General features: G+C 38.9%; 1 protein-coding gene across 7 annotated transcripts in view; it reads right to left on the bottom strand.

Annotated features, from left to right (window-relative positions):
* The window catches only part of gria2b (glutamate receptor, ionotropic, AMPA 2b), an 82,859-nt gene that overhangs the window by 10,327 nt on the left and 58,675 nt on the right, over positions 1 to 13,857 (bottom strand). For all 7 annotated transcript variants that reach the window (XM_063000521.1, XM_063000522.1, XM_063000515.1 and 4 more), the window contains 5 exons: positions 10,505 to 10,612; positions 8,333 to 8,539; positions 4,927 to 5,294; positions 4,279 to 4,477; positions 2,573 to 2,820 (listed from right to left, as the gene is read on the bottom strand). In XM_063000521.1, the coding sequence (XP_062856591.1) occupies positions 2,573 to 2,820; positions 4,279 to 4,477; positions 4,927 to 5,294; positions 8,333 to 8,539; positions 10,505 to 10,612 (1,130 nt within the window). The remainder of the gene's footprint in view (positions 1 to 2,572; positions 2,821 to 4,278; positions 4,478 to 4,926; positions 5,295 to 8,332; positions 8,540 to 10,504; positions 10,613 to 13,857) is intronic.

Raw genomic sequence — 13,857 nt, 5'->3', positions numbered from 1 at the left:
TATGGGAATCTAGAGAACTCTCAGTTCATGTAAAGCAAGAACTAAAACCATTACTAATTGTGCATGATCTTCAAGCCCACAGACAACACTGCGTAAGAAACCGTCAAACCACTGTGATAAATACAGCCACATGGGCTTGGGAGTACTTCAGAAAACTGTTACATTTACATTTTCAGCATTTAGCAGACGCTTTTATCCAAAGTGACTTACAGTACTGTGACAGTATACAGTTTAAGTAATTGAGAGTTAAGGGCCTTGCTCAACTGTTGTCACTTAACACACTACACCTCTGCATTAGGAAATGCAACCTAAACAATTACACATAGAGAAAGCTATATATCAATTATATGCAGAAACACCACTGAGTTCTCTGGGCCTGAGCTCATCTCAGATGGACTAAAAGAGGACTAAAAGTGGAAATTTGTTCTGTGAACAGAAGTCCAAGTTTAAGTTCATAGATGAAAAGGATCATCCAGACTGGTATTAGCGAAACCTGCATAAGCCAACAACTATCATGGTATGGGGGTATGCAACACTGCTCACAGGACAAGGCTGACATTAATGCAAAGTTTTTGATTTTAGAGAGACATGCTGCTATCAAGGTGGTTTATTTTGGAAAGTCCATGGTTATTGCAACAAGACAATACCAGGCCTGTTTCGTATGCGCTACAAAAGCGTGTCAAAGTGTGTGAGTGCTTGAAAAACGGTGGCCAGGGACTGTTGAGTGTAGCTGAAGTCTCGTATCAGGCAAGAATGGAGAATAATTCCATGTGGAATAATTCCTAGACCTAACCCCAAACCCTAACCCAAACCATAACCCCAAACTGCAACAACTAGTGTCCTCAGTCGCCAAACAAAAAGTCTCATTAATAGTAAAGCTGATGGAATACAGTGCTAGACATGCCTCTGTCCCAACTCTTTTGTAGTGTGTTGCAGGCATCAAAATCTAAATGTGTTTATGTTTACAAAATATAATTTTATATTTACAAATACAATATTTACAAAATACAAGTTGATAAAAAAAAAGTATTTTTTTTCTACTCAATGTTTGTCAGTTTAAAAAAAAGTTAATTGACAAATCAGATTCTTCCGTTTATACACCGGCTTTCTAAAGATAAAAGAAAGATCTAAAGAAAGATCAAGACCTCCAGCTGCTAAGCAATCTTTCTTGTAAGATTGAAGAATAGCACTCAGTTTAAGCCTTTTTTGCAGAACTGCTGGAGATTGTAGAAGCCTGCAGCAACTTCCCTCACTTTTAAACATAATTACATCAAGACTAGCTATGCATTTGTGGACATTGACATAGTTTACTGCACTTGCATTAGATACATGCATTTATTTTGGTGAGTTATCTTATATTTAATTTCTATTTATGCATTTACTTTTTTAAGGTTATTTCTGTCATCCTATGCTTTCTTAGCAGAAACAAGTCTATGCACCCAGGTGGCGCAGCAGGATATTCCACTAGCACACCAGCACGGAGATCCTGAACTCCTCGGTTCGAAACTCAGCGTTGCCACCGGTCGGCTGGGTGCCATCTAGTGGGCATAATTGGCAGTGCCTGCAGCAGACACGATTCTGCTAGGGCGGGATGACTGGGCTATGTGGCTGTGTAAGGACCCTGATTGGCAGATAGAGAGGCATCTGTGCAAAGTGCATAGGTGAAAAAGGGTTCCGCAAAGGGCTTTGTTGGTGGAGGCGTGAGCAGCAATGTACCCACCTCAACTGTAATCGGGGATCCCCCAGCAGCGGATGACAAATTGACTACGCTAAATTGGGAGATAATGCATAAATAAAATAGGAAAAAAGTCTACTGTAAACAAGAAAATGCTATACAATTTAATTTTACTTGTCTTGCCAGTAAGCCTGATTTAAAGCTTAAGCTAAAATAAGGTAGAACACTGGTAAACCCAATGCTTAAATTTTGTATACATAGGTGGAAATGTTTTGACAGATATCCTGGTCTGATTAAAATTCTCTTATAATTTTTTTTAATTTCTACATTTAAAGAAGAATAGGGATAATGCAAAGACCTCTCAACCCTAGACCTGCCAATTCTATTTTATGTGTAAGTCACTGCATGGCCTGTATTTACATATTTCAGTACTACAGGAAATTAAAATAAAAGATCAATAATATTTGCCTATCACATTTAAAATGCTTTTATATTAAATGCATTGCAGTGGCACTTAAAAGGTTAAAGCAAAGAAAAAAACATAGCAAGGAACAATATGAAACAAATAAAATATGCAATCATAAATTTCTAAAAATATTCTTCTACATAATAAGATGCATATTCCCTGGCTAGACTGATGCATTTTTAAAGCTGATGCTCCTCATTGTTTTTGACCTTGGACTTGGTCAGGTTTTTTTTTCTTTTTATCTGATTGAATCACAGCTAATCTTTTTTTTTTTTCTTTACTGTAAATTTCTGGTTGTTAATTAATTGATTTCTTTTTTGGGGTAATCTGGCCTGCCTATTTTACTTATACCAACCATATGAGCACAGCTGCATCAGGGTAGGTGGGATACTATAACAACATTATGCACATTGTTATACTATTCCACCCACCTTAATGGGGATCCTTTGGGTGTGGCGATGCCATAGCCCTTGGAGTCAAGGTTTCCTCCAACCTTCATGGTGTCACAGGGTTTCCGCTGCTCGATGTACTCGTTCATGGTGGATTCAAGAAGGTAGGCGTACTTCCCTTTGGACTTTCGAACACGCATTACTCCCTCCGCTGTTGTCTTTACAAATACAGACGGCTCAGCGCTGCGCATATATGCCCACATTTTCTCAAAGAGCGCAATTTTGGACCTCTGAAAGAAAAGAAAAAAAAGAAAAGAAAAAACATAAAGAACAAGTTTAAATGATTGTGTTCTTATTCACTTAACCCTTTAATGGTCTCATCAACCAAATAATGTTGCAAATAATTTATTTGCATTTCTTAGTTTCTTGGAACTGGGCAGCACGTTGGCTCGGAGGGTAGCACTGTCGCCTCACAGCAAGAAAGTCCTGGGTTCGATCCCCAGGCGGGGCAGTCCGGGTCCTTTCTGTATGGAGTTTGCATGTTCTCTCCGTGTCTGTGTGGGTTTCCTCCGGGAGCGCCGGTTTCCTCCCACAGTCCAAAAACATGCAGTCAGGTTAATTGCAGACACTGAATTGCCCTATAGGTGAATGGGTGTGTGTATGTGTGTCTGCCCTGCAATGGACTGGCACCCTGTCCAGAATGTTACAATGTGCCTTGCACCCATTGAAAAGCTGGAATAGGCTCCAAACTTCACTTTGTGGCTGATGTGAAAGTAAGGGGGACAAACCCTCCAAATTCCTGAGTTCAGGTGTTTCAGCCACACTTTTGGCAAACATTTTATAAATCAAATATACACTGACCAGGCATAACATTATGACCACTGACAGGTGAAGTAAATAACACTGATTATCTCTTCATCACAGCATTTGTTAGTGGGTGGGATATATTAGGCAGCAAGTGAACATTTGTATCCTCAAAGTTGATGTGTTAGAAGCAGGAAAAATGGACAAGCGTAAGGATTTGAGCGAGTTTGACAAGGGCTGAATTGTGATGGCTAGACAACTGCAGCTCTTGTGGGGTGTTCCCGGTCTGCAGTGGTCGGTATCTATCAAAAGTGGTCCGAGAAAGAACAGTGGTAAACCAGCGACAGGGTCATGGGCAGCCAGGGCTCACTGATGCATGTGTGGAGCGAAGGCTGGCCCGTGTGGTCCGATTCAACAGATAAGCTACTGTAGCTCAAATTGCTGAAGAAGTTAATGCTGGTTCTGATAGAAAGGTGTCAGAATACACAGTGCATCTCAGTTGCAGGACTGTTTTGGCAGCAAAAGGGGGACCAACACAATATTAGGACGGTGGTCATAGTGCTATGCTTGATCAATGTATAAAATACAGCGATTAATTACATGAAATAAATAAAATGCTTTTAAGGAACATAAAAGAAAGGTTGTCATAAGCCTCCACAGAGCCCCGACTTTGACCCTATTAAATACCTTTAGTATGGTAAATTATTGGTGAGCCAAACCTTTTTGTTCAACACAATTTTCTGAATTCACAAATTGACTAAAACATCACTTTTTTGACTAAATGGACACAAGCTCACAAAGAGACGCCAAATTCTTGTGAAAAGTCTTCACAGAAGAATAAAAAGGGTAGAGGGACTTAGTAAGTATTGGAATGGGATGTTCAACAAGCTTGTTGTCAAGTGTCAGATTATTTACTACTAGACATTTTGAAAGGACAAACTTACCATAAAGAATTCTTTTGTTGAGCCAGCGTCTAATGTCCCATAAGCAATTTCAGTTTGTTTGGCCAGATCCTCAGCACTTTCAATGGGTGAAACCATCCTCTCCACAGTGAGGAAGGCAGCAAGATTTGCTGTGTATGATGAGATGATGATAAGAGTGAAGAACCACCACACACCACCAACGATACGACCTGACAAAGACCTGAAATAAATGTTATTTTTATATTAGGTTTAATTTTTGCTGGTAGAATACAACTTGTTCAGATTAACTGCTTATACAAATAATAATAATAATAATAATAATTTTGGTCTAGATCTTCACGCTTACTTTAAAAAAGTAACAGCATTCTTTTAGGCCAGCTAGTGGCCAGCTAAAAGCCACAGTAGCTCACATTTAGCACTGTTTAACATAAGTAGGATTACAGTACGTTGTGTATTTCCATTTATGGTGGACAAAAGTGCTTAAAATGAGGCATAGTACACCCAACAATGCACATATTAACAAGCCAAATTATTACACTGCTAATGCTCTATGGTATTGGAAAACATAATTAGGTAATATGCAGTATATAACACAGCTAAACATTTATCACTAAACACATTAGCAATAACAGTGAATAAATAATGAAAAGTAATAAATAGGAGACAAACCTTGGTGAAATATCACAGCCTTGTCTCATGAATGCACCAAGTGAGAACCACAGACTGTTGAATATCCCAAATTCGTTGGTAGACTCGCTTGTTTGAATGTGTCCATCTTCATATTCTTCGGTGTGCCACTCATACGGACTAAAGCGGCTGACCAGGAAAAGCACCACACTCACACCGATATAGGCAAACACGATACACATCCAGATCTCATATGCTAGTGGGTCCAGGAATGAAAACACTCCTGGTTTGGATTTCTGAGGCTTCTTGATCATTATGGAGATGCCCAAGCTCATGAAGGGTTTTGAGAAGTCTATCACTTCCTCTCTTACCAAGGTAATTGTTAAAGGAGCAACAGCAATGTCAGCTTTCTGTAATGAGAGAGTTAAAGAAAAAAAATATTGGTATTCTTTCCAGAAGAAAGCCATGGGAATTCAATCAATTCTGCAACTGATTTTTTATGTAACTACTGTAAGTAATTGGAACAGTTATAGGGGTTAGTTTGCCTACCCATACAAACCTAAATAACCTAAACAGGGGCCTTCTGCTTATACTGGATAGAATACATGAACTGTCACCTAATGCTGGAGGGGAAAAATCAAGATGCTCAAATGTAATCCAACAACGACCAAAAAATAACTCTGATGGAATACAAATGTCACAGTCATCAATCAATCAAGCTTTACATGGCTGACATACAGGATATAAGACCCCCATCCTTCTATTTCTTTGTCCATGTGATTAGCAATAAACTTCCGTCAAGCTATATGATGGTGATTTGGGGGCAGGGGCATTTTTTTGCACAGCAGCCTCTAATCCTATGAGGATGTAAAGCTCACTTGACTTTAAACAGCAGTCAGTACAATACTTTGTAATAAGTGTAGTCAAACTAGTGCTATAAATATAGACACACATAAGTAACCAGCTTTGTAGTCAATCATAAGTAACCAGCAAAGAATCAGAAATGGCCAAAATCAATGACACTATATAATTTTCTGTGGATCAAACAGTCAGTTTCAGTAAACCTTCAACATACTTAAACACATTAATTTAACATGAAATAAAGATACGTGGGAAACAAATGTTCACAAAGAAAAAAAAAGGTACTAAAGGTAATTAGGCCACCCATTCTAATTATTAAGTTTCAAATGATTAAGTTTCAAAGTCCAATGACAATGTGCTTTATACCGTTTCAGCTTACATTTGGCATTAAACAAATGTAATATTTGGCTTGCGTGTAGCTGCTTAATCTTATTCCAATACATTAAGCTTTATACACTGATCAGCCATAACATTAAAACCACCTCCTTGTTTCTATACTTACCGTCTATTTTATCAGCTCCACCATATAGAAGCACTTTGTAGTTCTACAATTACTGAATGTAGTCCATCTGTTTCTCTGCATGCTTTTTTAGCCCCCATTCATGCTGCTCTTCAATGGTCAGGACTCTCCCAGGACCACTGCAGAGTAGGTATTATTTGGGTGGTGGGTCATTCTCAGCACTGCAGTGACACTGACATGGTGGTGGTGTGTTAGTGTGTGTTGTGCTGGTATGAGTGGATAAGACACAGAAATGCTGATGGAGTTTTTAAACACCTCACTGTTACGGCTGGACTGAGAATAGTCCACCAACCAAAAACATCCAGCCAGGACGCTCCAGCAGCACTGCTGTGTCTGGCATGGTGGTGGTGTGTCAGTGTGTGTTGTGTTGGTATGAGTGGATCAGTCACTGCAGTGCTGAGAATGATCCACCACCCAAATAATACCTGCTCTGTGGTGGTACTGACCATTGAAGAACAGGGTGAAAGCAGGCTAAAAAAGTTTGTAAAAAAATAGATGGACTACAGTCAGTAATTGTAGAACTACAAAGTGCTTCTATATAGTAAGTGGAGCTGATAAAATTGACAGTGAGTGTAGAAACAAGGAGGTGGATTAGTGGTATAAGAGTAATCCATATTAATGTTTAGATCTGAAGTAGTTTTGCTAATTATGAATTTAGTACAGAGCTGGTCATGAGTCAAAAATATTATAAATTATATTATACATTACTGGTACCTAATGTTTTTGTGTTCCCAGATCTGCAAAACATTGAACTTGGCTTTTCTGTAACTTTGCAGATGACGTGACCTAACTGAGATAGGTTGTCAAAAAAATCAAAAGGTTAAATGTGATGGCCAAAAATACAGATTGGACCTCTTCCTTTTTATTGTTTGTATACAACATTAATAAAATTATCAGAGACACAAGGAATGTCATGTAGCCTGGTTTATAAACTTGGATGTCCATGACAGACAGGGTGGGTGAGATAAATGGAGTGAATTACCAAGTGAGCTGGACCAGATGAGAAGATGAGAAGGCCAAATAACTACTGACTGAAATCCCACACTCCTCCTTAACTATGCTCAACAGTAATTATTTATTATTTTTCTTTGTTTGTATTTAGTTTTTTATACATCTGACAATATCAATATTTGAAAATCCCCTACATTCCTGTTGAGATGAAGTTTCTCCTTCACATAACAGCACTTAAAGTAGCCTTTAGCAGGGAAAATTACAGTTAATTTATTTGTTGGGAAGGTAAAATCCTGTACTGTAAAATACTTGATACAGACATTCAACTGCCACTGTTTTTCTTTGGTGTTTGCACAGCTGTATTTAATGTCCTTACACCGACAAAGCATAAGATTATGACCACTGACAGGTGAAGTGAATAACACTGATTATCTCTTCATCACAGCACCTGTTAGTGGGTGGGATATATTAGGCAGCAAGTGAACATTTTATCCTGAAAGTTGATGTGTTAGAAGCAGGAAAAATGAGTAAGCGTAAGGATTTGAGCGAGTTTGACAAGGGCCAAATCGTGATGGCTAGATGATTGGGTCAGAGCATCTCCAAAACTGCAGCTCTTGTTGGGCGTTCTCAGTCTGCAGTGGTCATTATCTATCAAAAGTGGTCCATGGAAGGAATAGTGGTAAACCGGCGACAGGGTCATGGGCGGCCAATGTTCATTGATGCACATGAGGAGCAAAGGCCGGGCCGTGTGGACCAATCAAACAGACGAGCTACTGTAGCTCGAAATGCTGAAGACGTTAATGCTAGTTCTGACGGAAAGGTGTCAGAATACACAATGCATCATGGTTTGTTGTGTATGGGGCAGCAAAAGGGGGACCAACACAATATTTGGAAGGTGGTCATAATGTTATGCCTAATCAGTGTATACATTTTTACCCCCCCCCCCCCTAATTTAAATGTTTTTCTTGGTTATTTACATGTGCCAAAAATCATTTACATTGAAATCCAGGTGATACGGTCTGAAGGAGCTCTGGATGCTCTGATGTTGTGTGTTTATATCTGGGATTTTACATTTTACAAAGAATTAGTTTACATTTAGATTTTTTTTCCACTTACCCCATAAACCAGCTCTCCAACCATTCCATTCCAGATCTTTGTGTCTCCATCTCTGGCTCCATATTTTCCATCCCCTACTATCTTTAGACAGTATTTAAAGCCACAGTGTTTAGCAATTTCAGCTGCCAGATCTACGCAGTAACCCTCATATCTTTCATTATCCAGAAACAAGTCAGCATTCTTTTTCAGCATCACATATGGTGCTTCCTGAAACAAAGTAAAAACACTTAAGAGTGCACAATTCTGCATGTCTCTGTTTTGTTATTTATAACAAACCATTTAATTTATTAACATGATTTCAGTTTGCAGACTACACTAGGGAACTGGATTTTTTTCTAGGAAATTCATTGCACAAAATACACTTTATGTGTGACGAATGCATGCAGCCTGTGTGCGCTTCTCGAACTCATGCACACACCTGCCACGCCCACCTCTCCAGGAAGCACGTTTGTTTATGGTGCGTGTGTGTGTGTTCAGTTAAGCCAACGCCCCTTGTGATTGGTCTCCTGTTGATGATCCACAGATGCACCTTGTTTAGGGAAAATGCTCGGGGCATTTAAGGAGGCCTGTGGATCAGTCAATTGGAGGTTTTGCTATTGCCTTTGTCATGTCGGTTTGGTTTCTTGCTCCTGTCTGCTCCTGTTTGTTTGCTCCTGTTTTTGTTCTTATTCATGCTTAGAAGTCTTGTTTAGTCTCGTTCCTGTTTGTTAGTCTAAATTCTTGTTTAGTGTAGCATTTAGCTTAGCTTGGGGTTTAGTATAGTTTAGTCACATTATGTGTTTAGATTAGTCTTAGCGGTTGGTGTAGCGTTTAGTTTAGATTTAGCATTAGTGTTTGGTGTTAGCTTACCATAGATCACATGTTCGTATGTCTTGTCTTGTGTACATTTGTCTTGTATTTTTCTATTATTAAACGTTTTGTATAACATCTCTGCGTGTGTCCGCCATTCTTGTCAAGTCTAGCTCTAATTTGTTACATAACGTAAAATCCCTCATTTTTTAAAATGTTGTAAAAGGCAATAAAAAGAAGAATATGTAATTTATTTAACATTTTAAATGTGATGCCTGCAACCCACTCAAAGTTGGGACAGAGGCATGTTGAAAAAGTGTTCTCTTACATGGCCCCACAACTTTGGAATAATCTTTCTGCATCTCTTCGTGATTTAAACACAGTTCTAATTTTTAGGTCCAGATTGAAAACATATTTATTTACTCAGGCTTTTGATTAGTTTTTCAGAATGTTCCTCTCATGTTTTGTCGCTTTTGCTGGCCGGTATGTGTTGGCCTCTGGCAGTGCCTGGTTTTTGACCCCTAGAACCAGAACTGCCCACTCCGACTATAGACAAAGGTGCAGAGCTTGGGGGATTTAGGTCATAGAAATTTGTGGTGATCTCGAATGTTGGGTTGCTGTTGCTCCGCATCTCTTGTCTGATCACTCAGGTTTGATGAGGGAGGTGAGCACTGATGTTCTGTGAAAGCACTAATTACTGTGTTACCTCCTAGTTCTCCCTTTTAATTATGATGTAATAATTAGAGGTGAGGCAGTCTCAAGCTGTTCTCTGCAAAACTGACATTTTACTTTTAATGATTTAATATTACATTTAACTGCATCTTCTGTTGTTTACCACAAAGTGGTTTTGACCAAAACCTGTTTGAAACCTGCAAGTAGAGACTGCTGTGCCAACAATGCTGCTCCTGCTAGATGTGAGGGAAGTCAGCTGTGTTTGCACTGAAAATGTTCGGAACCACCTACTGACTTTGTCACAGATTAAACTGAATTATGAAGAACGTAAAATTTTTACTAGTTTTTTTTGTTGTTTTTTTTACTAAATTTTAGTTTAAATTAATTGTGTGTATTTGTGTACATGGTTTGTGTAAATCCAATTAATAAAATTTTTTGTTGTTGTAATATGTCCATAACATAGTAACAGTTTTAGCAGCCTTTACCATTTTATTTTATTTTATAGACTTTTAGTTATTACAATTTATATGGTCAAATTTTCACATAACAGGAGAAAAATATTTTTTTATTAAAAATTCAAATAAAATAATAAATGTTGTCTGTATTTACTTGTACCCTGTAACTTTTTGCTTAAGTCCTTAAGAACACCTTAAGAACACCTTAAGCTGTCTTGCAACAATATTGATCAATAAAACACATTGAAATGCTCACCAGAATAGTGGTAACTATCACTGTCTTGTTCTCCAGACCCATCGTATCATTGGGGAAAAGATCTGATTTTGTGACAGCCATCCTATCAACTTCATTCCAGTAACCAATCTGCAGAGGAACAAAATAATTTAGTTTAGTTCAGAGTTTAGATTATCTACATCAGTAAGGCAGTTTACAAAGAAACAAAGAAAATGTGAGTTATGAGTTGTTTTCATGCTTTATTGTACTTTGTGAATATACAGCACCTTGATAATGTACATAGAATAAGTTCTTATTTTGTCACAAAATTCTACACAAAATAGCCCACAATGACAAAGTGAAAGCAGGTTTTTAGACATTTATGCTAATTTATTACAAATCAAAATGTAAAATATCATGTGTACACAAGTGTGCACACCCTTTGATATGACACCCAAAAGTGAGCTGAGGTGCATTTTGTTTTCACTGATACTGCTTGAGATGTTTCTACAATTTAATTGGAGTCCCACCTGTGCTAAATTCAATTGATTGGACATGATTGGGGATTGCCAACATCTGCCTATATAAGGTCCCACAGTTGACAATGCATATCAGAGCAAACTCCAAGCCATGGGGTCAGAGGAACTATCTGCAGACCTCAGAAACAGGATTGTGTCAAGGCATAGATCTGGAGAAGGGTAAAGAAAAATTGCTGCAGCTTTATAGGTCCAAAAGAGCACAGTGGTCACCATCATTCGTAAATGGAAGAAGTTTGGAACCGCCAAAAAACACCCGAGGGTCACTTTGACAGAGCTCCAGCGTATCCTTGTGGAGAGGGGAGAACCTGTCAGAAGAACAACCATCCAGGCAGCACTCCACAAATCACACCTTTATGGTACAGTGGCCAGACGGAAGCCACTCCTTAGTAAAAGACATGACAGCCCACTTGGATTTTGCCAAAAGGCACCTAGAGGACTCTCAAACCATGAGAAACAAGTTTCTCTGTTCTGATGAAATCAAAAAACTTTTTGGCCTGAATACCAAGCATCACGTCTGGAGGAAACTAGACACCGCTCATCACCTGGCTAATGCCATCCCTACAGTGAAGCATGGCGGTGGCAGCATCATGATGTGGGGATGTTTTTCAGCAGCAGAACCGGGGCTACTAGTTCTGATAGAGGGAAAGATGAATGCTGCTAAGTACACTGAGATCCTTGAAGAAAACCTGCACACAGTCAAGAGAACAAAGAAGTGGCTTCGGAGAAAGTCTGTGAATGTCCTTGAGTGGCCCAGCCAGAGCCCAGACCTGAATCCATTCGAACATCTGTGGAAGGAGCTGAAAATGGCTGTGTACAGACGCTCCCCATTTAACCTGACTGAGCTTCCAAGGATATGCCAAAAGGAATGGGCAAAAATTGTTTAAACCCTGTTTTCACTTCATAACTATTGGTGATTGTGTGCAGATGTTTGAGAAAAGAACTAAATCTATTATAGAATAAGTCTGTAACGTAATAAAATGTAGAGAAGGTGAAAGAGGCATGCAGACTTCCCAGTCTTGTTTTAGAATGACTTTATTCTGTGCAGGTCCATAAAGATAAAGAACTCAAGTGTTTTTGGGGAACTTAAGTGTCTCACACAGAGCCCTGACCTCAGCCCTATTAAACACCTTTGCATGAAACATCAGTACCTGACCGCCCAAAAGATCTTTTAAAATAATGCCTATGAATTCCCACAGACACATTCTAAAATCTTGTGGAAAGTCTTGAAGTAGAGCAGTGTATGTTAAAGCCAGGTTATACAACCCCAAATCAGGAGTTGGGATGGTATGGAAAAAATGCTATGTTTCTTACATAAACCTTGACTTTTATTTTATCGCAGACAGTATGAACTCAAATTATTTCATGTTTTGTCTGGTCAACTTCATTTCATTTATTAATAAACATCAATTCCAGCTTTTCAAGCCTGCGACACATTCCAGAAAAAGTTGGGACAGTAAAACATTTACCACTTTGTAATGTTGCCATTCTTTCTCACTTAAAACACGTTTTGGCACCAAGTATATTAAGCAGCAAAGTGTTTCAGGTCTTATTTTTTCCCATTCAACAAGCAAACATGTCTTGAGGTGTGCAGCATTACAGGGCTGCTGTTTTCACATTTTACTTCAAAATTTTCCACACATTCTCTATTGGGGACAGGTCAGGACTGCAGGCAGGTCAGTCCAGCATCCATACTCTCTTCTTTTGAAGCCAGTAATGAGTGCAGCATGTGGTTTTGCACTGCCTTGTAAAAATACATGGACGTCCCTGGCAAATTATGTTTTCAAGGCGGCATAAGTTGAGAGAAATTTACTTGGTTAACAGAAGGCTTTTTTGCAATGTTTAACGTGGCATTTGTGAATGTGTTTCTGTATTGTGGTGCTTGACAAGATTTTTTACTGTCACTACACAAAGTACAGTAGAGTGAAATTAAGCAGTCCTACTGGTTCAATCACACGTAACATACAAATCCTTTTAAAACAACTTGGCTTTAGCCATTAAATCTTAATATAGTGCAATACTATGGACAGTATCGCAATACAGTGCGGTCAAGCCAGTAGGTTATTGCACAGTAGGATGTAGACTAGTGTGCAGGTAGATTGCAATTGTACATTTAAAATAAGGTGCAGTGGAATTAGAGCATACTGTAGTTATCCTTTACAAATATGATATAAGATGCAATAAAATGTAAACATACAGTGGTTACGTAGTATAAAGTGCAGAGAATGTAAACATAGATTGGCCTGAGTTGGGTGCAGGTTGTGCAAGTACTTGTTCGTTCAGTCTAGTGTGAGTAAACTTGCATTGTTCAGGTCACATATGGCACTGGGGTAGAAGCTGTTTCTCAGTCTTTTAGTCCATGATGTAATGGACCTGAATCGTCTGCCAGACGGCAGCAGTTCGAACAGTCGATGTCCAGGGTGGGAAGGATCTTCAGGATGTTCGCTGCTCTGCTTAGGCAGTAGGCAGTGTAAAGTTCTTGAATAGGGGACAGGGGACATTCAATGATTTTCTGAGCAGAGTTGATAACCCTCTGTATTGCTTTCTTGTCTGCTGCTGAGCTACTGGTGTACCAAGTGGAGATGCAGAATGTCAGCATTCTCGATGGAGCAGCGGTAAAAGGAGACCAGGTTGTTCTTCCTGAGTATCTTAAGAAAGTAGAGTAGCTGCATTGACTTTTACACTGCTGCTGTGATGTTTGTAGTCCAAGAGAGATCCTCAGTAATGTGTGTGCGAAAAAATTATTTCTATGTTCTTTCTATGCAGATCCCATTGATATACAGTGGTGTGTTTTCCATCTTGCATTTCCTGAAGTATATTATGAGTTCTTTTGTTTTGAAAGCATTCAGGGCCACCTTG

This window comes from Trichomycterus rosablanca, chromosome 8, assembly GCF_030014385.1.
Source record: "Trichomycterus rosablanca isolate fTriRos1 chromosome 8, fTriRos1.hap1, whole genome shotgun sequence".
Taxonomy (NCBI): Eukaryota; Metazoa; Chordata; class Actinopteri; order Siluriformes; family Trichomycteridae; genus Trichomycterus; species Trichomycterus rosablanca.
This window is presented reverse-complemented; position numbering and strand designations above follow the sequence as displayed.